A 26,232-nucleotide genomic window follows, 5' to 3' on the forward strand; every position below is an offset into this window, starting at 1 on the left:
AAATATCTACTTTCCTTTCCTCAACTTCTAACAGCTTTATCCTTTGTCCCACATAGCTCTCGCTCCTACGTCTAAAGTGACCGAACCATTAAAGTCTTTGTTCTTAAACATTTTTTGAGGTTTTAGTTACTATAGCGTAATATCATCAATAGGAAGATTATATGGGAAGATACTGCGAAAAAAGATAGAGCAAGCGATAAAAGGCAAAATCGGGGAGGATCAGACAGGCTTCACGGCAGGAAGATCATGCATAGACCACATATACACACTGGAACAACTGTTGGAAAAGAAAAAAGCAAAAAATAGAGATATACACTTGGCATTTGTGGATCTGAGAAAGGCGTATGACTCTGTACCAAGGTCAGAACTATGGGAGGCAATGTACAAATTAGAAATACAGACGGAACTCATAGAAGCTACAAAAGCTCTGTATATAGAAAATAAAGTGTCCATTAAAATGGGAACAAGAATCATAGGAGACTTCACCACAACAAAAGGGCTCCTGCAGGGTTGTTCCACATCTCCAACCCTATTCAAAATATACTTAGAGAAAGCCTTGACTACATGGAAAAGGAAATGCGAAGGCATGGGAGTACCGGTACGGAACGAATACCTATATACGTTAAGTTTTGCAGACGATCAAGTAGTGATTGCACAAGACCAAGACGACCTCAGCTACATGATGAAGAAACTACAAGAAGAATATACCAAGGCTGGCCTAGATATTAACCTCGCGAAAACAGAGTACCTATCTACAAGTGAAGAAGACATAGAAGATCTACAGATTGATGACAACGTAACAATCAAAGGAAAGGATAAATTCAAATACCTGGAGTTTATAATCACGAAAAAGGCAACAACAGAGGAAGAAATTACACAAAGATTAGGACAAACAAGAACAGCAATCCGACAACTTAACTCAGTATGGTGGGATAGACACCTAAATATGAAGACAAAAACGCAGATTTATAAAACATTAGTGCGAAGTATTATGACATATGGGGCCGAAAATTGGATCATAAACAAGAAAAACAGCAGTAAGATAATAGCAACAGAGATGGAATGCCTGCGAAGATGCTGCAGAGTAACAAGAATGGATAGGAGAAGTAATGACGAAATAAAGCAAAGAACATCAATAGAAACAGACATACTAACATATATAGAACAAAAAAGACTAAAGTGGTATGGACATGTAAGAAGAACTAGCGACAGCAGATGGATAAAAAGAATAACCGAATGGAGCCCCATAGGAAGGAGGAAAAGAGGACGACCCCGAAAATCCTGGAGGAACGAAGTAGACGACGCCATGAGTAAGAGAGGACTAAACGATGGAGAATGGAACAACAGAGAGAGATGGAAACGGTTGAGCGAGGGAAGGCAGTGAATACTGTAGAATCCCTAAATATATATGAGGTTTTAGTTACTCCGGCTATTTCTGCCTTTATCTTCTTCTCCTGAATATTTTTTATAGGTTACACATGACCGTCGTACGCCAACATAGGCCTTATCACACTCTTGTATGTCTTTCCTTTTAGCTCTTTCTTGATTTTTCGATCACAAAGTATCCCGCTTATTTGCTTTCAGTATTTTTAACCAGTTTGCCTCATGTGGGTAATTTCTTGATCTAATGACCTAATGTACTCGACCATTTCAGTTCGTTCATATCAAATACACTCCGTTTTTGACCTGCTAATCTTAAGTACCTACTCACTCTTTAATATCCATTTCCTATGCTCCAACTTAAGGGAGAAAAGGAGACCAACGAAATGCTGCTTCTGCCATAACATCATCCGCAGAGCATTGAAACCTCCCTCACCCTCTCGGTCAGTACATTTATGACAAGATTAAACAGATAGAAAGTCAGTGAAGAGCATCCATGCAAACCAACTGTCACTTAAAAATTTCAGCCAATCCACAAGTGCTTACTTTGATGCATACTTTCTTCATAAGCCTCTCATTTCTCCGTAACCAGAACGGATTTCTAAAAATACCAATTATAGTTCTCTTTTCTTTCCACCGTATTTTTTGATCGACTGTCTCAAAGTAAACAAGGCATTCGTTATAAGGCATTGGTGTATGGCATGCGTTGTCCTCCTTTCTAACATAAACCCAATTAAAACTATTCTTCTACCGATGTTTCTCTCTTTAACATTTTCGCTCACAAATTTCGCAGTAAATATATTAAAAATAATAGGTATGCAGACGATACCGTTCTACTTGCAGAAAAAATGGAATACTTACAAAATGTACTAGACAGAATTATTAATGCAAGTGAAGCAATGGGACTGAAAATAAATCTTCAAAAAACTTAAGTAATGGTAATTAGTAAAACCGATGAAAATTGTCGCATTGGCCTAACTAACTAATTAGAGGGATAGTGATAGAGGACCGAAGAATAGCACGCAGAAGAGCCATGAAATGGCTTTGCACTATCAGAATTTAGACATTCATGAACGTTTAACAATAACTAAGAATCATATACTCGCTGAATGGAGAGCATTTTGATGTAGTGATTGCAAATTACTAATTTGTGTACCAGAAGAAGAATATAATGCTTCAGTAATAGAACCAACTCATTTTTACTGTTATTTTTCCCTACATATCAGAATTTATACCCTTTACCTAGTTCTTTGTAATACTTCCAAAATTCAAGACCCTATCTTGTAATGGTATTGGTGTTCTTCCTGAAATAGTCCGCATCCGAAAATCCTAGAGAAAGTTCAGTTTGCTTTCGAAACATTTTACCTCAGGAGATGTCATCAGTTCAGTATAATTTTTGTTATATTGAAGAAAGTCTTTTTATTACTATGGCCTGAAAAGATTTTCTGACATTTGATGGCTGAACGTCCTTTTATCAGCTTTATATCCTGCACGATTTAGCAAACACACCATCAATGCAATCAAAGTTTAGTGTTATCCCATTAAAAACGTATTTGATTAGATTTGTATACTTACCGATCTAATATCAAAGCGCATCACTTTATTCATGTAGATCGGCAGTTCAGTAGTAAATATGCAGAAACCCCAGCCGCTGCACAGCGCCATGGTGATGGTTGAAAGAAAAGGTACAGATGTGAGAATTGATTTGAACGGTATACGGATATTCTAGAACACAACCAAATATATGATTACTGTTTATTTATTCAAAAATACATTTTTTTCTTCATAATCTATACTTACCCCCATATTCTGAGTGTTAAGAGATTTTTCAATATAGTTTCTTTCTGCTAGACTAATCATACTGTGCAAAGCAGGCTTGGCAGCACCGAAAAAATAATAAAGCACCACCCAGGCTAGTCCAAAAGACGGCAATACATAGAAACTTAATGGCCATCCAGTCCATGAAGCGCACATAAAACCTGTGCTAGTCAGGCCAGTGATAATACCAATAGTATAGCCTAAAATCAAATTTACTTTATAAAGATCTAAGTAACATATTAAGGTGACGGTTTTATGAAGTTTATCACAGTCTTTTATTGCTATAAAGCTGAAACTACTGAACATTATGTCTATTGGTGTAGCTTTTAAAACAAACAACAACTTAGGCAATTATATTGATGAATTGTTGATTATTGAAGAACAATAAAATCCAAAATAAAAGGCACTTCCATACAAACTCGCATGTGGGGACTGCTTAAAAACTTACATCGGTCAAACTCGTAGAACCTTTAAATTTTTAACAATCGTATAGCAGAACACAAAAGGGCTTTCAATTATAGAAAAACAGATTCTACGTACTCACTTTATCATCTATGTCATAATGATTCTTATATTGATCAATTTCAAAGTCTTCATATTCAAAATAAAGGCCTTGGGATATTCTTGTTGGAGTCTAGGGAAATTAATTAATTAAAAATACAGATATAATTCTGAATGACCAACTTGCTCTCATCATGAAAAACAGCTCTCATCTTCTCAACTTCTTCAGTTAAAGACTGTAAACTGTAGACGCATAGTAAAACATTAACATAGCTTGACTGAAAAAGAAAAAAGAAGAATGACTCGAATTGCTAAGAATAATTGCCAGGACGTAGGACATAGGGGCGTGGTTCGTCCTCGAAAAAGGTGGACTCTGCAGGTATATAAAAATAAAACCGACAATTTCTTAAAAAAAGTAGGACTAAAGAGAAAAAATAGTACTATCAAGTTTGGTTCTTCTTCTTAAGGTGCCTTCTCCATTACTAACGGTTGTTGACAGTTATAGCAAATTGCTCCCTTTTTTCAGCTGGTATTAATATTAACTGAGTGTCTATGCCTGTCCAGTCTCTTATATTCTTTAGCCACGAGCATTTTTTTTATTTCTGGACCACTTTTTCCTTCCACTTTCCTTTCCATTATGAGTTGTAGGAAGTTGTATTTTTCTTTCCTGTAAGTATGTCCTAGATAACTCTTTAGGACATATTTATGTGCTCTGTCAAAGGTATGACCAACATTCTTCTATGCGCCTCATACTTATAACTCTAAGAGTCTATGTTTCCACTTACTATAACAGCATGGAATAAATAAATGTTTTTACAAATACGTCACGGATATCCAATGATAAGATAGATTATATTAGAAATTTCTTCATTCTTTGAAAAGTGGACCTATCATATTCTATACAAGCTATTATTTTGACTTTCTGGCGAAAATTGTTATCGAGCAACCAAGATAATGGAATCTTTGTACGGGTTACATTTGTTTATTATCGACACAAATATTAATGTCGACATTTGGTATATGAGTAACAAATATTACTTTTGTTTTATTTGTATTTATTTTTAACACTAAAGTCTCTCTTTCCCTGGTTATAACATGCAGAAATCAATGCAAGCCCTTAGCGCTGTCCGCAATATTGACGGTGTCGTCTGCGTATTTTAAGTTGTTTACCTATTTTTCGTTGATTTTTATTCCTTTTTAAATATTTTCAGGGCATTTTAAGAGGTATTGAATATATATTGAATAATAGTGAAGAATGTACGACAGCCTTGACGAAAATAGTGTTTTTCAAGGGCAAACTGTAGATGTATTGTCAGAATAAACGGTTATTCCTAACATGGCCCAATAGCTTCCAGCAAGCTTGGAGCTTGCAAGCTCTATGCAACGGAAGAACAAACGATACAGAAAGTTTAGAAATTACTTGAAAAGCTAAAGAACGGAAAAGCAGCAGGTGAAGACGGGATACCAAACGAATTACTGAAATATCGTGGAAATAAAATTACAAAACACATAATAAAATACCAGAAGAATGGAGAACGAGCGAAGTAATTCTACTATTAAAAAAAGGAGATAAAAAACAGCCAGAAAACTACAGAGAAACTTGTTCAATACTACAATAAAATTTACGACTAAAATTTTATAACTGCTAATAAATCAGAGGATAAGTTTAGCAGATTGATAACAGGGTGTTCGTAGTGGAGTTTCGTGTACAGATTAAATATTGGTTATAAAGCAAATTACTGAGAAATCACTAGAGTATAATAGGCGTTTGACAAAGTAAGACTCAAAGATATAATCCATCTTCTGTATAACAGAGAATTCCTCCTAAATATTATAAAAACTATTGAAAACATTTAAAAAAACAATGGGATTCATTGAGCCCCATGCTCTTTAATTTTATCATGGATGAAGTCATCTCAAGCGTTAACAAAGAAAGAAGATACAAAATGGGAAACAAAAAAATAAAAATACTCTGTTACGCAGACGACGCAATATTGATAGCCCAAAATGAAGATAGTCTGCAAAGACTGGTCCACAGATTTAACATAGGAGCAAAAGAATTAAATATCACAATCTCTTCTCAGAAAACTAAAACAATGGTAGTTAGAAAAGAACCAACCAGATGTAAAATAGAAATTGGTGGCATCAGTATTGAACAAGTAATGGAACTAAAATACCTGGGAATTGCACTGTCTAGCTATGGACATCTAGACAAAGAAGTGAGAGATCAAGTACAGAAAGCAAATAGACTGGCAGGATGCTTTAATAATACTATATGGCGAAACAGACATATTAAAACTGAGATGAAGTCAAGAATTTATAAAGCCAGTGTAAGATCAATAATAGCATATGCCTCAGAAACAAGATCCGATACAGCCACAACGCAAAGGCTACTGGAAACGGCAGAGGTAATAGTACTAAGAACAATTATAGAAAGATAAGAGATACAACTTCGTCACATGTGTAAACAAAAAGAATTACTAAAAACAATCAAAGAGAGGAAAATGCAATACTTGGGTCATGTGTTGAGAGGCGAAAGATACGAATTATTTCAAGTTATACTGGAAGGAAAAGTACAGGGCAAAAGATCAGTAGCAAAGCGCCAGAACTCGTGGCTGAAAGACCTGAGGAGATGGTTCGACCGTTCATCCGCAGAAATCTTTGGCGGAGCAGTTTCCAAAACAACAATTGCCATTTGGATCGCCAACCTTCGAAAGAAGACAATGCCATGAGAAGAGAAGAAGAGATCGAAAGATAAGACGAAGAAGCTTGGAGTTGAAGTTCACCTAATTCGCCATCGAAGAGAAGTCTATTGACTTCTTCTTCCTTTATATTGACGAACTTTTCTTTTTGACATTTCTGTTTACCAGGGTTTCTATACGTTCTGTTTTTTTTACTCAATCAAAGTAGTCGATAAAACAGAGAAACACGTCTTTTTATTAATCCCGGCAATTTTTATAATAGTGTTAGGAGGCCAAATAATGCCTCTCTCACCAAGTCCGATACGAAATTTAAATTGATTGTCACTTACGTTTTTCTAATATTCTTTGTATATACGTTGATATAAAAATTTGGATACGAAGAGGAATCACATAAAGAAGACAATAAAACTTAAAAAAAGTACGGGGAGTACATAGATGTATTGGTAAACCATATGGGACAGAGGCTTTGAAGTTGATAAAGACTATTAAAAAAAATTGGTGTAAATCACATTCTCTAAACTTAAAGAAAACATATAATAAAGATATAGAAGTAGGAGACGAAATACTGAAAATAGAAGAAAGAATTGTATTGGAATACGAAAAAACTTAAATCTAAAAGACGACTTTTCACCTTTTCTGGTTACTACAAAATTCCAAATATATTTTTTTTCTCAATTTTTCTTAGAATTTTTTCACGACCGTTGCATTTTTTATATACTCGGTTCGCAATCACCAGTCCGAACTGTCTAGTGAATTTAGTAATTATTTTTTTGCGAAGTTAGTTATTTTTGACAGACTAAAAGTGGCTGGAAATTACTATACAACCAAGCACACGTACTTAGAGCTAATATTAATAGTAAAGAAACTAAATAGTATATAAAATAGAACTTTACGAATTACCGACAATCAATATTTATTTATTTGCACCATATAATAAATAGTTATGTTAAATTATAACAACTAAAATATATTTTTTAAATATATACTACCCAAAATTTGATGGGTTTAGTATACACTTCCACTATTTAGAATAATTCTTCTTTTTTTAAAGAGAGAAGTCTGCAATTGACAATTGTAGGATACTTGAGCTATTAATACTGAGAAGTAGGAATTGTTGTGTTATAGGTTTCAGACAATGAATCTGTCAAAATATTCCCGAGCTAAGCGAATGGAGTATATTTGAACATTTATAACGATATCTACCTTACTTATTCTTTAATTTGACAAATATTAGGCGATACTTAGAATGCAGTATCTTTGATACTACAAGATATTTAACCTTTGTACCAAAATAATATATTATCCAATTTAAGTAAGTGGTTAAATCATATGTAAATATACATATTGTTATTTTATAGCAGAGTTTGTTTGGGATTAAAAGTATTAAAGGACTTTAACATGTGTGATTTTTGCGGCATGCAGCGTGAAATATTATTTTGCTAGAATGATAGCCTTGAAAAAGCATTTACCCGAGTGAATTTGTCTATATAAGTAGCGATATAAAAATATAATATCGTCCATTCGGTTCGGTATTTCGTCGTCTTTCCATCTCTCCACTTTGTCTCTTTTAATGAAGATAACACTTTCTTTTTTCCCAAAAAAGCCTATTTGTGGTTGAACTATGTAATCTACATTTTTCTTTCTACTGTTTGTACATAGTAAATGTGTATTTTTTTTTCAGTAGATCCTCTACTTTAAGACATTTATTGTTGTAGAATTTTTCTCTTGCAACTCGGCCTATTGCTCTACTTTTTTTTATTGTTTTTGTTGTAGTGTTCAATGATTTTATTTTTCTGGTTTCGCTTGTTAACCAGTCTCAATATTTTATCAGACATTCATTATAGTTTCCATCGATTTTTCTTCTTAAGGTGCCCACTCCATTAGAAATAAAGAGTTCTTATAAAGTGCCTTAAAGGATTATTATCGAATGTACCTTATCTAACGACGTATATAAAGAACACACTGTCATAGGTGCTTAGGTATCATGATCATAACCAATTGAGTATAACTATTTTTTAATGCACCTCTTCTAAAATTTGAGAGAGAGAGAATTGATAAGTAAAATAAACAAATTATCATTAATTTTTAACTAGCAAACCATTTAAACTGTGATGAATTCGACCGTTATTTGATGGAAAGTTAAAAATTAGAACTTCGTCATTAAAAGAATGATTATGGTCTAGAAAGTCAAGTGCGTACGTAAAATCTGTTTTTCTATTATTTAAAGCCCTTTTATGCTCTGCTATACGTTTGTTAAAATTTCTACCAGTTTGACCGATGTAAGTTTTTGGGCATGCAACATTTAAGTTTGTATACACCACTTTGTAAGTGCTTTTTTCTTTTGGCTCTTTTTGTTTTAATAAATATATTTGCCTAAGTTGTTGTTTGTTCTAAAAACGGGTATTCTTCCTTTTTTTATGTGCTTGGCTATTTTTGTTGATATATTGCCTGTATCGAGCAGATCATTGAGAGAGGCAATTTTGTGGAATTGTTGAAAACAAAAGTTTTCAGTGTTTTAGGGTTAGATCTTAAACTATACCTGCTACAACTATTCCATACATTCTAGTTCGCTCATTAGTTGGTGCCCAACATCCAAGCAAGCCATGCACTGATGGCACTATCACTCCTTGGGACAGTCCTTGTATTACCCTACAAACTGCTACTCCTTCTATACCAATTTTACTTGCCATTGTTGGTATTAATATACTTGCAAAAGAGTTCATGAACATGGCAGTTAGGAGAATGTACTTTGAGCCAAATTTTGTGCTTAATATGCCGGTAGGTAGTTGGGGGACGACGTATCCCCAGAAAAAGGTGGAGAGGAGGATGTTTTTGTTGGTCCAATTATAAACCTGAAAATTAAAAAAGATTAGTATGTTAGGGTATGGAAAATTAGATATTCACAAAAAATAATAATTTACAGCAGCTTAAACATAGACAAAAATAAAAAAACACTTCTACACGCACAATGACTGTTAAAAATTATGGTTTTTAAACAATAAATCGTAAAGTAAAAATATTTACAATTCAAATATCGTTAAAAACCAACTCCATTGTGACCAAAAGCAATCAATTATTTCGCTCTAGGTTCCGCTCTATCGCATTTCATGTGATGGTAAGTTAAAATTTGAAATCTTATTTTTCTTTCCTTGGGAACTTTTATTTCATAGGTTGAGTTACTAAGACAAGGTTTTTTTTGTAATGATGTGGCCACCAATTACTGAAGTTGAGAAAAGCATCGGGAAAACATTATCACATTAAGAATTTCTTCTATTAGATATAGCCTGTCAATTTTCTTTAGGTTTTTCTCCCTCTTGATCAGGGCAAAATCTCGATCACACGGCATGTATGAACGAACTCTAATCGGATAGAGCAATTCAACGCTGTCAAATTTACCTAGTTCAACAAGTGTCATGATAAACCTTGCAATAGGATGGATTTTATTTTGACCAGCGCAGGGTCACATAAAATGTATGTCTCAATATAATTACTCAAAAGACTTAAAACCTCGTTCGAGTCTTTGCCACCCTCTCCTTCGTTCCATCTTTCAAATTATGCATTTCGAAAACACTAACTGTCAATTTTCTGTAATAGTAGAGACCTTGTATATGTATAATAAATAATGATATATTGGTCATGAAATCTATTGCAATTGCGGCAGTTGTTTGGTCTTTATCCTCCCGTTCTGCTCTGAGGTAATTATTATAAAATTGTTTGCTCCTTCGCCTATGAACTAGCAACTCAGCAACAGCCACTCTTTTTGCGTTGTCATTTAATAATTTATTTTTGATTTTTAGTCCAAACTCTTCACTTTAGTCCAAGTTACACATGTGTCCTACTGAGATTGGCCGAATTTGAGATCAAAATTTTCTTTAAAGTATCTCCAAAAAGATTCGTAACGAATTTTATGATCAGCGTGTTTAACTTTATACATGTCGTACATTTTCTGTACATTAAGTGTGTAATCTAGATATTACATTTCGTGAGAAGTATAATGATCTGTCTTAGTGAAGTACGAAGCAATGTGTTTATGTACTTCCGAAAGTATTTCAGTTGGTATTTTATTATAACTGCCACTTTTCCCGCGTTGATCATGAGGAGTTTGCTGTTTATGAAGCAGATAAGAGATAACCGCTCACATCTTTTCTTTGTGATTCCAAAGCTCGCCAAAAACCTTTTTTTACAAATAGCAACTCTACTGCCATTGAGAAGTAAATTGTACGTCACTATCTTGGATTTGGGCTTTTTGTTTTTATAAGCGGGCAATCGCCGCTTAGGGACAGCACAATCCATAAGGCCTTGCAAGAAAACATCCTGTTTATCTTTATTGGATAAGTTGTTGAGTTTGGAGAGAAGCGTGGTCTTCTCATCGGCATTCCAGTGAGACAAACACTTTAACTTGCATCTGAAACAAATGAGGCAGATATTAAAACAACTTAAAATATGACAGATTAACATAACTTAAATAAACTTATCTGATATCTTAAATATATCGTCGAATGCTGAAGATAAGTTGGGTTGAATGAGTTACAAACTTTGAAGTAATGCGAAGGATGGGAAAAGACCCAGAAATTTTGTCAACATTTTTAGGACATAAATACGCATTACTTCAAAATATAATGCAAGGACAAATAGAAGGAAAACGAAATCCAGGCCGTAGAAGAATGTCATGGTTGCGTAATTTGAGAGAGTGGTTTGGCTGTACCACTAATGAACTCTTTAGGTCAGCTGTAAACAAGGTCAGGATAGCCTTGATCCGATAGGAGTAGCACAAGAAGAAGAAATGATCTTAGTAAATTGTGTTAGAATGTCAGCAAAATGCAATGCGAATGATTATTACATTAAGTTAATGCACATTAAGTAATAAAAGCACAATAAATTGAAGAGTAATATGGCTAAAACTGCTACTTACCCACATTTTAAGGCGGTAACATGAGCTAGTATCTTCTTTTTTGCTGCATTGACAAAAGAAACGCCGGGAACTCTTGCATCACGATATTTATTTCATGCATATTTATAAGAATTCACAACACCCTCTTTTCTTATGCAAGGTGTATCTTAATCACTATCACTACTAGCATTGCTACGAGCCATTGCAAACAAAGTTAGAGATATGATACAACAAAACCTCTCTCATAAACAATTCAAGTCGAACTACCGCGGACACCGCTGTTGTCTACTGGTATTCGTACTTTTATTGACAGTAGCGCATCTAGAATTTGCCTCTGGGGGGGGGGGGGTTTTGGTTGGTCACCGAAATTTTTGTTACCTTCATTTTGAGTCAATAAAATGTGTGAGTAACACTGTTGGAATAGGGTCCTGGGGAGAGGGTTTAACCCCCAAACCCTCTCCCTGGATGCGCCACTGAGTATTGAAGAGAAAACATGCGCCGACATGAGCGCAGCACCACACTGCCGGCTATATTTTATGTTAACTGCAAAAAGGAAACTTCTGCTCTAAAAGTTCCCTTTTTGCAGCAAGAGAAATTTTAGCCGCCATTTTTAATATATTTAGAATAGACACAGAAGTCCCCTGTTTGTTGAAAACGATGTGTTTACGTATAAAAAACGCAATAATAACAAAAAGTAAATTTATGAAAATTTGTTTCTAGTCCCGTTTTTGCAGTTAGCAGTTCAATTATGAAGAAGGTCAGTGCTGTATTTTTAAGATGAAGAAAATCTTATGTAAAGACAATATCACTTTAAAACTGCAAATTAGATTAGTTAGATGCTATGTGTTCTCTATTCCATTATATGATATCGAAGGTTGGACTTTAACGGACACACTTCTCAGAAAACTGTAAGTTTGAGCTCTGAGTGTATGGAAGAATTCTAAAAAAGTTGATAAGTATAGTTCGTAACAAGGTTGATTTGCAGCGGATGGAAAAAGTTGCACGCAAGTGGCCAGAAGAACTAATTTTTCAATCTACCAGGAAATCAAATCTCATATTAAAGTACTAGTTTACTCAAAATATCCATTTTATTGGTACAACACCCGATTTTTAGCTACCTCCACGAATTTTTTTGGACTAAACTAAAAAATTATAAAATATTCTCTCTGTATACAGAAACTTACAGGTACATCAGGATTTGGCGAATTTTGTTGAGTCATTGCAACCAAGGACACTGAGAAACCAAATCTTGTTCCATACACTATAAGGGCCAAACAAAACATAAATACGACTTGTACATGTCTTATACCAAATGCAGGACCTAAAAAGTAAATAAGAGATAAGAAAGAATACAAGATGAGTTCATGTAAAGTTTTATTTTTAAGACAGTTGGCAGATATTAGTCATATATCATTCGCTTTTACACTAAAGTAGTTAAGGGTAAAAACACGCACGGGGAAAAAGAACGCACCTCATTTAAATTTGCCGCTAATGTCCAGTTTTGACCGATTTTAATTACAAACGTTTGGCAACAGTGTGCCATATGTGTTGTTTCAAGTTTAAATATTATTTTTTACTACTGCACTGTAATATTAACATAACAAAATTAATTTGTGATAAAATCAAATTGGAATTTTTCGTTGAATTAGTTTATTCGGGTGTTTTCTTGGCTTGATTTTCGGTTATTATGTTAAGAGTTTTCGATTGAGGTTAGGTTCTTAAAATCTCAACAGATTGTTTTGACAGTGTTGCCGAATGGTGTAAAAATACGCGAGAGTTATGGGACAAAACTACGAATGCGTATTTTCCCCCATTATCATAATTAATTTTGTTTCTATTAATTTTGAAATTAAATTTTCAATTCGTCTAAATCTTTGTTTCTGTTTTCCAGGAACTACAAAAGAAAATCAGAGTGCAAGCCTTTGACAGAAGTTATTTTGTGCGAAGCTCGTGAACTTATTAATAATGGCGTTTCTCTACGTCAGACAGCAAAAGCTGTAGGATTTCATGAAGCGAGACTTAGACAAAGGTTAAAAAATGGTCTCCAGTCTTTAGGCAGATTTTAAGCAGTTCTAACCAAGATCCAAGCAAACGAAATAGTTCAACATTGCAAAGAACTCGACAAACGATTTTATGGAATGACGCTGAAGTCATGCCTGTTTTAATTTACTGTTATTGTATAAGAAACCGTATTGAGCACTATTTTCATCTGTAAATCAGTTGGCTGGTCGGGACTTCACTAGATCTTTCATAAAAAGGAACCGACTATATCTACGAGTTCCACGAAAAACAAGTATTGCTAGAACCATGGGCTTCAATAAAGTGCAACTAGCTCAGTATTTTGAAATTTTGGAGTTGAGTTGAGTGAACACTATAAAAAAATATAAGTTACCTCCCAACCATATCTATAACGTCGATAAAACGGACATTCAGAGAGTCCCAAATCATCTGCCTAAGTATGTTGTACCAGTTGGAAAGAGAGATGTAGCAAAAGCTGTATCTGCCAAGCAAAGACAAACAATTACGGCTGTTTGTTGTATGAGTGCAACTGGTCACCATATCCCTCCATTTTACTTATTTGCTCGGATGAATCTTGTTTTAATCAAAATCGGGCCCACTGCTTGCGACATGGCTGTTACTGATAGTGGTTACACGCACACTCTCACGTTTATCAAGTACTTGGAGTATTTTAAAAAACATAGAAGTCCAACAGGGTCAGGTAGAAAACTACAGACCAATTTCCATTATCTGCAATCTATCGAAAGTCTTTGAACTAGTTTTGTATAATCGTATTTACTCACGCACTCGTAACCAGCTGTCTCAATATCAACATGGTTTTGTCTCCAATTGGTCCACTGTGACAAACTTATTAATGATCACATAATATATCTCAGCGGCCCTAGATAATAGAAGTCAAGTTGACGTCATATATACTGACTTTACGAAGGCGTTCGACAGAATTCACCACGGCGTATTAGTTTCTAAATTGTGTCTCTTTGGTCTTTCTGAGGATGCCGTGACTTTTATGAGGTCTTACTTGTCAAATAGAACGCAGTTTGTTGCTTATAATGGTTACAAATCGGAAAAGTACCTAGCTTCTTCAGAGGTTTCACAAGGTTCTAATCTAGGTCCATTATTGTTCTTGTTAATTATTAACGATCTGTGTGAATCAATTTCTGCACCATGTTTATGTTATGCCGATGATTTAAAGATTTATTCATTGATAAGCGACCTTAATGATTGTCATTTTTTGCAGAGTGAACTGAATCGTGTACATGAATGGTGTAATGCAAATCATTTGAATCTTAATGCCAATAAGTGCAAAGTAGTTAGTTATTCTAAGAAACAGTCTAATATATACTATCCTTATATTATCGACGGCAATGAACTTTAATATTTTATTTAACTTTAGTATTATATTTTGTCCTATAAATGGATTCTGTTGGGCAATAAACGCTATAAACGCTAGAAAAAAAAAATAAAGATGAGAACCCGATTCTTCTGATTCTAGATAATCAGGTATCCACACAAATCTTCAAGCAAAAATTTACAAAAGATAATTTCATCCATTTATTAAGTCTGCCACAACATAGCAGCCATAAGACCCAGCTACTCGAACGGGCATTTTTCAAACCATTAAATGCTTATTATGAGAGCGTCACTGACATCTGGACCAGTTCCCATCCAAAACAGGTTCTTTCCATTTACTATGTAGCTGGTCTCTTTTCCACAGCATTTGCAAAAACTACTACTGTAGATATAGCAAGATAGGGCTTTCGGTCTACAGGAATCTTCTCACTAGATAAAAATATTTTTTCGGAAGTAGATTTTATGACAGGGGAAGTAACATAGCAAGATTTAGGAGAAGATTTAGACGATGAAGGTCATGTTTTTATCCAGTTTTATCAAGAAGAAAAAGAACATGTTATTGATGCGATAGAGCCCCAGCCGGCATCAAAATCGGAAGTCTGAATTTCTGTACCTGGTCCTTCAAATATTGAAAAAGAAACTGTTACTGACACGAAAGAGGTCCAGCCGTCATCAAAATTAGAACAGTCAGTAATTTTACTTTTAGATAATATTCCCTTTCCAAAAATTAAGATAAAAAGGAATCGAATCATGTAAAGTCAACCCTAATAAAATCGACACCTAACAAGGAGCGACTTTTAGAAGAAAAGAAGGAAGTAGAAAAAGATAAGGAGAGGAAAGCATTACTTAAGATTTAAAAGATCAAATCTCAGTGCTAAAGTTCATGCTGCCAAAAGGGAAGTTTTGGACGAATCATCATCTGATGAATCAATAGCACTCTCCTATCAAGAAAGTATTGATTCTTGTGACATTCATTTTTCCGATAACGATAAAGAGCAAGGCATTGATGTTTTACCAAATATTTTACCTGATGATTTTGTCGTAGTAAAGGTTTTTGGAAAAGAATCATATAGATTATTTGTCACCAAAGTCTACCAAGTAAATGATGATGGTTATAAAGGTGTATTTTTAAGCGACTGCCCACAACATTTCGTTTTCATGAGACAACAGATGATACTTTTTTTTTTGAAAGGACGATCTTGTTTTAAATCTTTCAAAGCCAATAAAAACCAGCTCTTTCAGATTTTTAAATTTAGTAGGATTCTCTGACGATCTCGCCAAATACAGTTCTCTTTTAGATTAACATTTTGTATTTTACGTTTGGTTTTTTTCAATAAAGATAGGTTTCTCTTAAACGCTTACCATCTCTTTTATTTTGAGTTTTATACAGTTTTGGGGCAAAAATACTGCCCTATTTGTAGGGGCAAGCGTATGCAAATGAAGATTTTTTAAAAACTTGTTTTTTTCATTTATTAGTGAACTTATAGAACTACCGTGGATACTTAAAATGGAAAAACAATATGTAAGCTCTTCCGTAATATCAGTGGAAAAGTTCTAAATTGTTATAATTTCTGAAGACGACAGGAAATAACGAAACTGTGTGTTTTTGCCCCCAACTACCCTATGTATTAATTTTTTGTACGGTTTACTTTAAATAAGGCTTTTTAAAGTAGGCAAAGAACGCAAATATACTGTCTTTATTTCAGTTTAACAATTAGGACTACATTAAGACTTTATAAGACTGTTTTATTTTAGATTATTCTGTGATTATTATTACGTAGACTGACTTGAATAATTTATTATAGTTATTTCACTCACCTTTATCGATTTCTGTACTCTTGTTGTCTTTTAATGCCTTTGTCTCCATTTTTAAATGCAATTCTCTAATTTACCACAAAGAGAAATCCATAAATAAAATATTTGAGAGATCTGAACTTTACACTTTGCGCGTAGCTGGAGAATTTAATACATTTATCTGAAAACTGACTTAAAACAAAAACGTTATTGTAAAACTTTGTTGTAGTATTAATATCATAATACCTTATCTATTGTATTTTGTCTATCACGTAAGTGGCAGAATGTAAGAAGTTGACGTTTCTATCTTATTTACAGGGATTATTATTAAAGTTGAAGTGTTTGTTGTAGTTATGCAAATATTATGTCAGCTAAATATATTAAAAATTTAAGTACAAATATTAAAAAATTGTATCAAAGAATCAAAAAGAGAAATACATTAACTAAAATGTGGGAGTAAGAAATATTAATAGTCTGTGTAGATAAAGTGGTTTTAGTGGGGTTAATAAAACAAAATTTAAAGCAACTGCAACTAACATTAAAGTTTTTTTAGTTTGGGAAGACATTTGTATGTTTTTAAGTTTATTAACACTTACACTTCATGACACGATTTAATACAAGAAAATAAATTATAATTTACTTCGAGCGACGGTTAAGAAATCCATTATATAAAATTGTCGACATAATAGAAACATTGTATACAATAATAAATGTAAATGGTTTTATTTGCACTGACCATCGTTAACAAGCACGACATAACAAGAGATTATGCTATACGGGGTGTAACAAAAATTTAGGTCATAAATTAAATCGCGTATTCTGTCACTATTCTTAATTGTCGCTCGAAGAACTCCTAAATATAAAGAAATCTAATTTTAGAATGTGCACATGGAATGTAAGAAGTCTATTTGTGGCTGGGAAATTTGACAACGCAATTCAAGAAATGAAAAGAATGAAAATAGACCTACTGGGAATCAGCGAATGAGATGGCCAGAGTCAGGATCATGTAAAAAGGACGGAAGTGTATTATATTATTTCGGTAACAGCACAGAAGACCCGCATCACAAAAATGATGTAGGTATATAAGTAACATTTGAACTGACTAAATATGTGACCAATTTCGTACCAATCTAGGATAGAATAATATTACTCCAAATAAATTCTCAACCATTTAAAACTAACATACTTTAAATCTATGCCCCGACTACAGATAGAAAATATGGCGATGAAGTCGAGAAGTTGTATGATCAGATCCAAGACATCTTACAGAAACTTAATAAACACGAAATTTTATATATTATAGGCGACTTCAATGCAAAAATTGAAGAAGGTCGACGAGGTCAGACTGTAGGTCCTTATGGTCTAGGACAACCTAACGATCGAGGACAGAGATTGTATGAATTTTGTAAAGAAAACGATATGATCATTGCAAACACCTGGTATAAACTACCCAAGCGATGAGCGTTTCCAAAATTCCGTCAAAAAAGTCACTATGTCACCATGTTCTGGGGCAGATATTGGATCTGATCATCAACCACTTGTAGCAGATATTAAACTAAGGTAAAAACGAATTCAGCGACAAAAACCAAAAACCAATGTACTTATCTTTGACGATATAAACAGAAAACATAACATTAAAAAAGAATTTAACAATAGAATAAAAAACATCGGAGAACAACTAAAAGATCCAGAAGAACTACAACAACGTCGACTGATAAAATCTAATGAAACAGAATATAGACACCTGCAGAGAAGAATCAAAAAGGAGATCAAATTAGCCAAAGAAAAATGGATGAGAGAAAGGTGCGACGAAATGGCAGCTGTGTATATCAGAGTTGTTTGAAGATGACAGGAATAATATTGCCGAATTCTACCAAAACTGTACTGACGGCCCAGAAATTATGAAATACGAGGTAGAACACGCTATAAATAATGCTAAAATTAGAAAAGCTTGTGGTCCAGATGATACACCAACTGAGTTGCTGAAACTAATAGAGAATGATAACATAAAAGTAGTAGTAAGACTTTTTAATTCAATATATAACACCGCAGTGTTTTCCACAGATTGGCTCAAATCGGAGCATATCGATTAATTAGTCTAATAAGCCACACTCTTAAAATTTTCCTCAGAAAACTTCACAACAGAATTAGACGCAAATGCAAAGAAGATCTAGAAGATACTCAGTTTGGTTTTAGAAATGCTATGGGAACCAGAGAGGCACTTTGTGCGCTTAACATCCTATTACAAAAATGCCGTGATGAAAAAAAAGATATATTTGCATGTTTCGTGGACTTCGAAAAGGCATTCGATAAAGTACAGCATGTAAAATTAATGCAAATACTGAAAAATATCGGAATAGATGACAAGGATATTCGTGTCATTAAAAATTTGTACTGGAATCAAACTGCTATCGTAAAAATTGGAGATAACTACACCAATAAAATCTCCATACAACGAGGAGTCAGACAAGGTTGCATTTGGTCGCCAAATTGTTCAATGTTTACTCGGACTAGTTATTTAAAAAGGCACTTGAGAGAAAACCATATGGAATAAAAATCAACGGGAAACTACTTAATGTGATTAGTAGACTTCGGCAAATATTCAAATAAAAATGTAGAAAATATGCGCATAAATATGCACGTGTTTACCCGAAAATATGCAAATATTTTACAAAATATGCATACAAATAAATAAAAAAATCGTAAAATAGTAACAATTTTATTTAAAAAAAAAGTGTACATAACTAAATATTTCCTACTATTCATTAAGATTTACATTTATTTTAAGTAACTACATCATTTTTAAGTATGAATAAACTTATTTAGAATTATGGTAACAATAAATGACCAAGTGGTGTTCAAAATTTTCTAACAAAAACTTGTGGCTTCTGTCTGAGTACATATATTTATATATGGAAAAACTTCGTTCAACATCAACTGATGTAACGGGAGCATTTTTCAAACTAACCAAAACATTTGGTTCTAAATTAATTGTTTCCGAAATATTTCCAGCTAGAACACTGACTACTTCAGAAAGAATATGGTAACCTTTATTTTTTTCTATAGTAGCTTCAAATTTTTTTAAAATATCTTTTCCAATATTACCTCTAACGTTCCGACAACATGACGCAAATTCTTTTATTAATGCTGTACTTTCTAACAATGACAGTTTTGGTGATTCTAACTGAGTAATTGTTTTTTGAACAAAACTAAAATTTGATTTTATAAATGAAAGTTCTTGTTGAAGCAAGTTACTCTGAAAAGTTTGTTTAGAATCCAAAAGAGATTGGGAACTTTCATCTGTTAACGTATCAATTATGTTCTTTATTTTAACAAAATGATCTGCATAAAAATTAGCTGCTTCTAACCATGTTCCCCATCGCGTTAAAATAGGTTGTGGTGGAAGAGAAATGTTAGGTAGCATTTCTTTATAAAGTTGAATTCTTATAGGAGATTTGAGAAATACTTTTTTGACACTGGATATCATGGTATTTACAAGAGGAAACTTTTTTCGTATTTCCTCTGCAACTCTGTTTAAGCCATGCGCTACACAAGTAACATGTATTAAATCTGGGAAAAATATTTTTAAATTTTGTCCTGCTTTAACCATATAAGGAGTAGCATCCGATAAAATAAGCAGTAATTTATTAGAAGGAATAGTTGTCGGAAGAAAAAAAGTTGCTAATGTTTCATTGTTTTCTCAAGTTGCTGACATGAAATAAGATGAGATTTTGGTAAGGTATCTTCTTTAAGAACACCAATCAATAAATGAGCAATATACTTTCCTAAGGAATCAGTGGTTTCGTCTACAGATATGTAAAAATAATTATCTGCAATTTCTTCCTTAATATTAATTAACACCGACGAGTATAGCCCGTTCACATTATTTCTTCTTAGAGGCCGATCACTTGGAACATTAAGTTTGCAATATTTTTTTAGAAACGAACTAAAATTTACATTTGCTAATTTTGAAAGCGGTATGTTTGCAGACACTAATGCGCGACACAAGTCTTCATTAAAAGTTTCTTGCTCATCTAATTTTTTTGAAGTAGATTGGAAACATTTAGCCATTGAAGTTTGATGTTTTCCTCCTATTTTTCCTTTTTTTGCAATGTGTGAAGCAGTTCTCACATGTTGGTCTATCTGAAATTTCTTCTCACATGCTATCTATAAATAAAAATAAAAACCTTTATTTTAACCCAACCTTTAAAATATAAAAATATACAAGGTGTTTTTGGTTCATCAAATAACTGGTTTGGAAAAAAAAACACTCGCTAAGTGTTTTAAATGCAGTATTAATCCACAAATTAGTTTTTGTTACTAACCATTAGTACATCATATAACTTATTTTAAAATTCAACAAAAGTTTTTTTTTTGTTAATTCAATTACAATAAAAATAATTGTGTTTTAGAATAGCTGACTTCATAAAAAAAAGTAAAGGTGAAAATTTTTTCTAAATACACACCATTGTATTGTACCATGGACAATTTTTTCTCACTAAAGGAAGCTATTTTTCATTTAAAAACAACCTACGAGTACTAAATTTCAAGTAAATACGTTTATTGGTTTTAAAGTTATTGTTGTTATTAACTAAAAGAATTTAATTTTTTTTAATTTTAACACCCTGTATCTCGAAAAGTAAATAAGTTTGACCCCTCATTAACTATATCGTTTTGTTCAATTTTTCGAGAAGTATCTACAGTCAAACGTTGTAAGTGTCATTTGGAAACACCCTGTATGTATGACATATTAGATATTTACTAGAAGCTATTAGATACTTACAATTTTGCCACAGACTGAACAGTAGATTTTTCCCATATCCATAGACAGCTCTTTATAAGGTTTAATCCAAGTTGAAGCACTGGTTGTTTTAGGCATTATAAAATCACAATCTTCCTTTTTGTTACTCACAACGAGTGTTTACGCTTTGAATATGAAAACAAAAATGATTTACAAATCTGAGCATCAAATTAGAAATGTTTAGGTACCTAATTCAATAAACTGGGAGACTTTGGAAAATCCCTAAATTAGGAACAAAACTATTAGCCCTTTACCTGCTGTTAAGATACAATAAATTGTAGATAGATTTGGGGATTAGATTATAAAATGCAAATGAGCGAACCCTTAGCGATTATCCAATAACTGAATGCCTCAGTGACCGAGACTTTCTAAGAATGTTGAGGGCTACTTAAATTGATCTTCTTTGAAATTGTAAATGTTTTGTACCTGTAGAGATTACGTACTTAGATCATTTCTTGATTAAAATGACTACAAAATTTTATACAAGAATTGAAATAAATTGGTATGTTTAAAAATTTTCAAATACAGTATAAAAATCTGAACTTTTATGCACTTTATGCAAACTTTTATACAAATATGCCAAAATATGAAATATTTGCATAAAATATGCACAATATGCAAAATATGCAATATGCATATTTGCCGAAGTCTAGTGATTAGATATGCAGACGCTACAGTAATTCTGTCAGATAATCTTGAAGGTCTCCAAATTCTGCTTGATCGTATTCACGAGGTAGGAGAGGAAATGGGCGTTAAAATAAACTCAAACAAAACCAAATTTTTAGTGATTAGTCGTGAACCATACTCCGATGCAAAGCTTCAATTAAACGGAGTCCAAGTTGAGAAATAATAGGATATACACTACAGAAAAAAAGATTAACTATAATCTTAACATCTCTGTTTCTGAAAATAATTAAAAATATAAATTAATTTTCATCTAAAATCTCTATTATTCTTCACATAAAATTTTATTTAAAATTTCAGATCAACGTTGATTTAACACGACTTTATTGAAAATGTTTTAATTAAAGTTATGTAGTTATATTTAATTTTTTGTACGTAATCCGATCTTGAAGATCTTCAATATACTGATGACAATTTCTTATGCATATAATGCGAAAAAGTATTTTAATCAATTTTTGTATGAAATATCTAGAGAATTTAATAAGCAATCCTATCTATCCGTACGTTTTTTATGATCTAAGATATTTCTATATTAAATATGTGTATAATAGAAATACCGACGATATAAAATCGTCATCATCCAACCTATTTCGCGGAAAGCTGCTAGTTTTTATAAAACTATTTGTAGATCCCTCGAACTTCTTTACTTTTGTAAGATTGGTCTACTACTCGCTTATTTCTTTTCAAATTATGTCTTTATTTATATAGAAGACAATAAAAAAAAACTGGAAAAACTCAGTAGAACTCATAACCGAAGCAGATAAAAAAGAACTAGAAATTAACTAAAGAAGAACAGAACACATAATTTATTCTAGAAAAAAGGACATATACAGAATACAATAAAGGAAATTGAATTATTAAAAAATTCTGGACAATAAATATTTATGTAGTCTCAGTCGACAGCGTCTGTGTGCTGTTTGTAGCAATCAGTGTAATCGTTATTTAATAACAGAGTGATTGTTTGTGAATTATTTAATAGTGTTGTGTAACAACATGTAACAGCTTTGAAAATGGCTAAGTCACTTCCAAAGAAAAAATTGTATTCAGACGATTATATCAAGTATGGTTATACCTTTATGGAGAAAACGGCAGTCATTTACCTCAGTGTGTCAACTGCCATGATGTTCTTAGTCATGATGCAATGTGCCCAGGACGTTTGGAACGGCATCTAATTACAAACCATTCTTCTTTGAAAGATAAAGGCCCAGAATATTTTATTGCCAAAAAACAGCCTAAAACGTATGAAACTTGACTCAACTGCAAATGTTCGTGTTAAAAATGAGAAAGCTGTGGAAGCATCATACAAAATAGCACTTTTGATAGTTAAAGACAAGAAACCACATACTATTGGTCAGTCACTAATTAAACCTTGTTTACTTACTGCTTATAGTACCGTACTTAGTAAAGACAGTTCTAAGAAAGTAGAAAAAATTTATCTCTCAAACGACACAACAAAACGTAGAATTGATGACATGGCTCTGGATTTGAAAAATCAACTATTGCAAAAATTAAAAGGTTCACCGTTTTTTTCTTTGCAGTGTGACGAAACAACTGATATTTCAAAGCATGCACAGTTATTGTTTTACTATCGATTTATTGACAGAAACGGTTCCTGGAAGAAATATTGTTTTCAACATCTCTTGAAACAACATCGATCTGGAATTATGGAATTGGCAAAAAAGAAGACTAGGATAATTGGTTCTCACTGCATTATTCACAGACAAGCTTTAGCTAGTCAGACTTTACCTGAACCTCTCAACGTCACATTAAACTTTAAGCAATTAAAATAGTTAACCACATCAAATGCAGCGCATTAAACACTAGGCTCTTTCAGGCACTATATCAAGAACTGAATAGTGATCAGGAAACCCTCCTGTTTCATACAGAATTTCGGTGGTTATCCAAAAGAAATATGCTTGCAAGATTTCAATTTAAAGTCAGAGTTTAAAATTTTGTTAATGACTTTAAAACAAAAAGATCTTCACAGAAGATTTACAGATGATAAAAATATCTTTTACATGGCCTATTTGTCTGACTTTTTTGAAACCTCTTAAACACTTATGATGCAATTAAGGGGTTTATAGAAAAAATATCGCTTTGGCAACGCCGCCTTCACAGTTCCAAGCTAAACTTTTCCTCTTTTCCTAAACTGAACGACCTCCTTGATGATATTCAAACCCTTCCACTACATGTAGTTTTGGATTTGAAAGACGTCATATCACGGCATTTGGAAGAACTGAAAAATCAAATTAGAAAGTACTTTCCAGATGTTATCTCGGAAAACTGGGAATTTAAGTTGACAAGAGATCCTTTTCATATCGAAGTTGACATTCTTCTAGTTAACCTTCAAGAGCAGGCAATTAACCTAAAATGTGATTTACAAGCAAAAGCAGATTTTGCAAACATGGACTTGAAAGAATTTTCATTAACCTACTTTTCTGTTTACCCAGAAGTGGCTTTAGTATCTGCGAAGTTATTAGTCCAGTTTTGATCCACATATCTTTGCGAATCTGGTTTTTCTGTATTGCGTATATAAAATCAAAATACCGTTCAAGGCTGTACCTTGAAAGTAACTTGAGGTGTGCTCTGATACAGTTTCAACCGAATATCGAAAAATTCGTCAAGAACAGACAATGCCAACCCTCTCATTGAAAGTGCAAAAACACTCATATAACACTTTCAACTTTATATGCATATTTGATTTTTTGATTATACTTTTTCTCAAATAAATAAACAATGTTAAGTTTAATGAGACATCAAATAAACTTACGTATTTAAATATATCTGGATTTTTATTTTGCATCCCAGCTTTTACTAACGAAGAGTTAGCATCGTCAGTTTCACAATTTCACTGTTCTAACTTTAACCAACCATTTATTGACTGGAGAGGAGGCGTGAGCTATCTTCAGTGTTCAAAGGGGGCGCCAGTGCTAAAAGGTTGAGAACCGCTGTTTTTGCAGATGAAAATCTGCTACACCGTCAACAGTTACACAGGCAATCAGACGTCGACTGGGAGTCTACTTTTAAAATAATATTCAACATATGTCTTAAACCATTAAACCATTGTTGTCAATCGTAAAGCTTTATCACCGTCTTACTGTTATTATGAATTACCACAAATAAACAATAGGAAGAACTAGAAATCGGAGGAAAATTTTGTTAAGCAAAAAATATAATTTATTTAGTGAGGAGAAGCCGAATCAGTTAAGGGTTAATCTAACCTTATTCGAGTACGTTTATTCTTGACTTGCCTAATTTATTTAATTTAATTTACCTTTTAATGTACACTTTTTTACTGCGTAGAAATGGTTTGAAAGTATATTTGATATGTTTTTGTTGTTTTCACTTCCGCTTTAAAAGAGCAGTATCATTCGAAACAAAACAAAAATGTAAAACTGTTTAAAATTAACCTAGCATCCATTTTCCGAAACGAATCTACGCAAGTGGAATAAGTTAACATTGACAAAGCCATTTTAATTTAGGCGGAACAACCCCTAACTGGTTATCCATGGGGCATTATTTGCATAGTATGCGATGTTTCATGCGTGTAAACAGGACGGCCAGGTCAAATTGGACCGCACACCTCGCAATATATAGGTTACGTGACAATGATCTAATGGATGGGGACGGTATTTTCATATATGGCATGTTTTCGTTTTATCTGATACATATACTAGTGTTTAAAAATACAGCAGCAAAACAGCCTGTTCTAAATAAAGCTACATTTACAAAATGGTTGTAGTAATTAACATGTTTTATTGCTATAGAATTTAACTGTAATGAGATTGAATAGCTTATGAATGTAAAGTTCTGTGATCATAGATCACTTGCATCACTTTAAGTGATATCTTACTGACAATATTTTTGTTCTTGGGACTATCTTTTAGCAGCTAAACAAACTGTTGGATGTACCAATCCCAAGAACGCAGCATAGAGTAATCATGGTAGAGGTAAGAAGCATCGTATCTTCTGAGATTCAATTTCAAAAAGGTGAAGAGAGACTCCTCTCTTCTATCAGTACTCCTTTACTAAAGACCTGGACAAATAGCTTCAAGCTAGCCCAGGCAGCTACGAGAAATTTGTCTTCGTAGAGACGATTGTGTGAAAGAGGCACATTTCTCGGTGCAGTAATTAGTTCGTTCCAAGATTAACTACTTTACTGTTTTTACACTGTAATGAGTACTGCTCGAGGAGTTCCAAGTTAACTACAAAGAGAAGCCATTTTCTGATGACACCATCCAGAATAGAAAGGAACTGATGAGATATTTGAGCGATGGAAGAAAAAAAAACAA

The 26,232-nt window shown here is 33.2% G+C and overlaps 3 protein-coding genes across 3 annotated transcripts in view; 2 read left to right on the top strand and 1 right to left on the bottom strand.

Annotated features, from left to right (window-relative positions):
• LOC140435275 (putative inorganic phosphate cotransporter) overlaps positions 1-16,688 on the bottom strand; it is a 41,116-nt gene extending 24,428 nt beyond the window's left edge. The window contains exons 1-5 of the mRNA XM_072524097.1: positions 16,480-16,688; positions 12,477-12,613; positions 8,941-9,253; positions 3,181-3,398; positions 2,956-3,105 (exon numbers count right to left, since the gene is read on the bottom strand). Coding sequence (XP_072380198.1) covers positions 2,956-3,105; positions 3,181-3,398; positions 8,941-9,253; positions 12,477-12,613; positions 16,480-16,528 — 867 coding nt within the window. The 5' untranslated portion in view covers positions 16,529-16,688. The remainder of the gene's footprint in view (positions 1-2,955; positions 3,106-3,180; positions 3,399-8,940; positions 9,254-12,476; positions 12,614-16,479) is intronic.
• Positions 1-26,232, top strand: part of tow (target of wingless repressor) — a 552,940-nt gene that overhangs the window by 228,578 nt on the left and 298,130 nt on the right. The window lies entirely within an intron of this gene.
• LOC140433999 (protein FAM200C-like) lies at positions 23,182-23,730 on the top strand. The gene has a single exon (XM_072521968.1). It carries the CDS (start codon positions 23,182-23,184, stop codon positions 23,728-23,730), a length of 549 nt encoding a protein of 182 aa, XP_072378069.1.

This window comes from Diabrotica undecimpunctata, chromosome 2, assembly GCF_040954645.1.
Source record: "Diabrotica undecimpunctata isolate CICGRU chromosome 2, icDiaUnde3, whole genome shotgun sequence".
In the NCBI taxonomy this organism is placed as follows: Eukaryota; Metazoa; Arthropoda; class Insecta; order Coleoptera; family Chrysomelidae; genus Diabrotica; species Diabrotica undecimpunctata.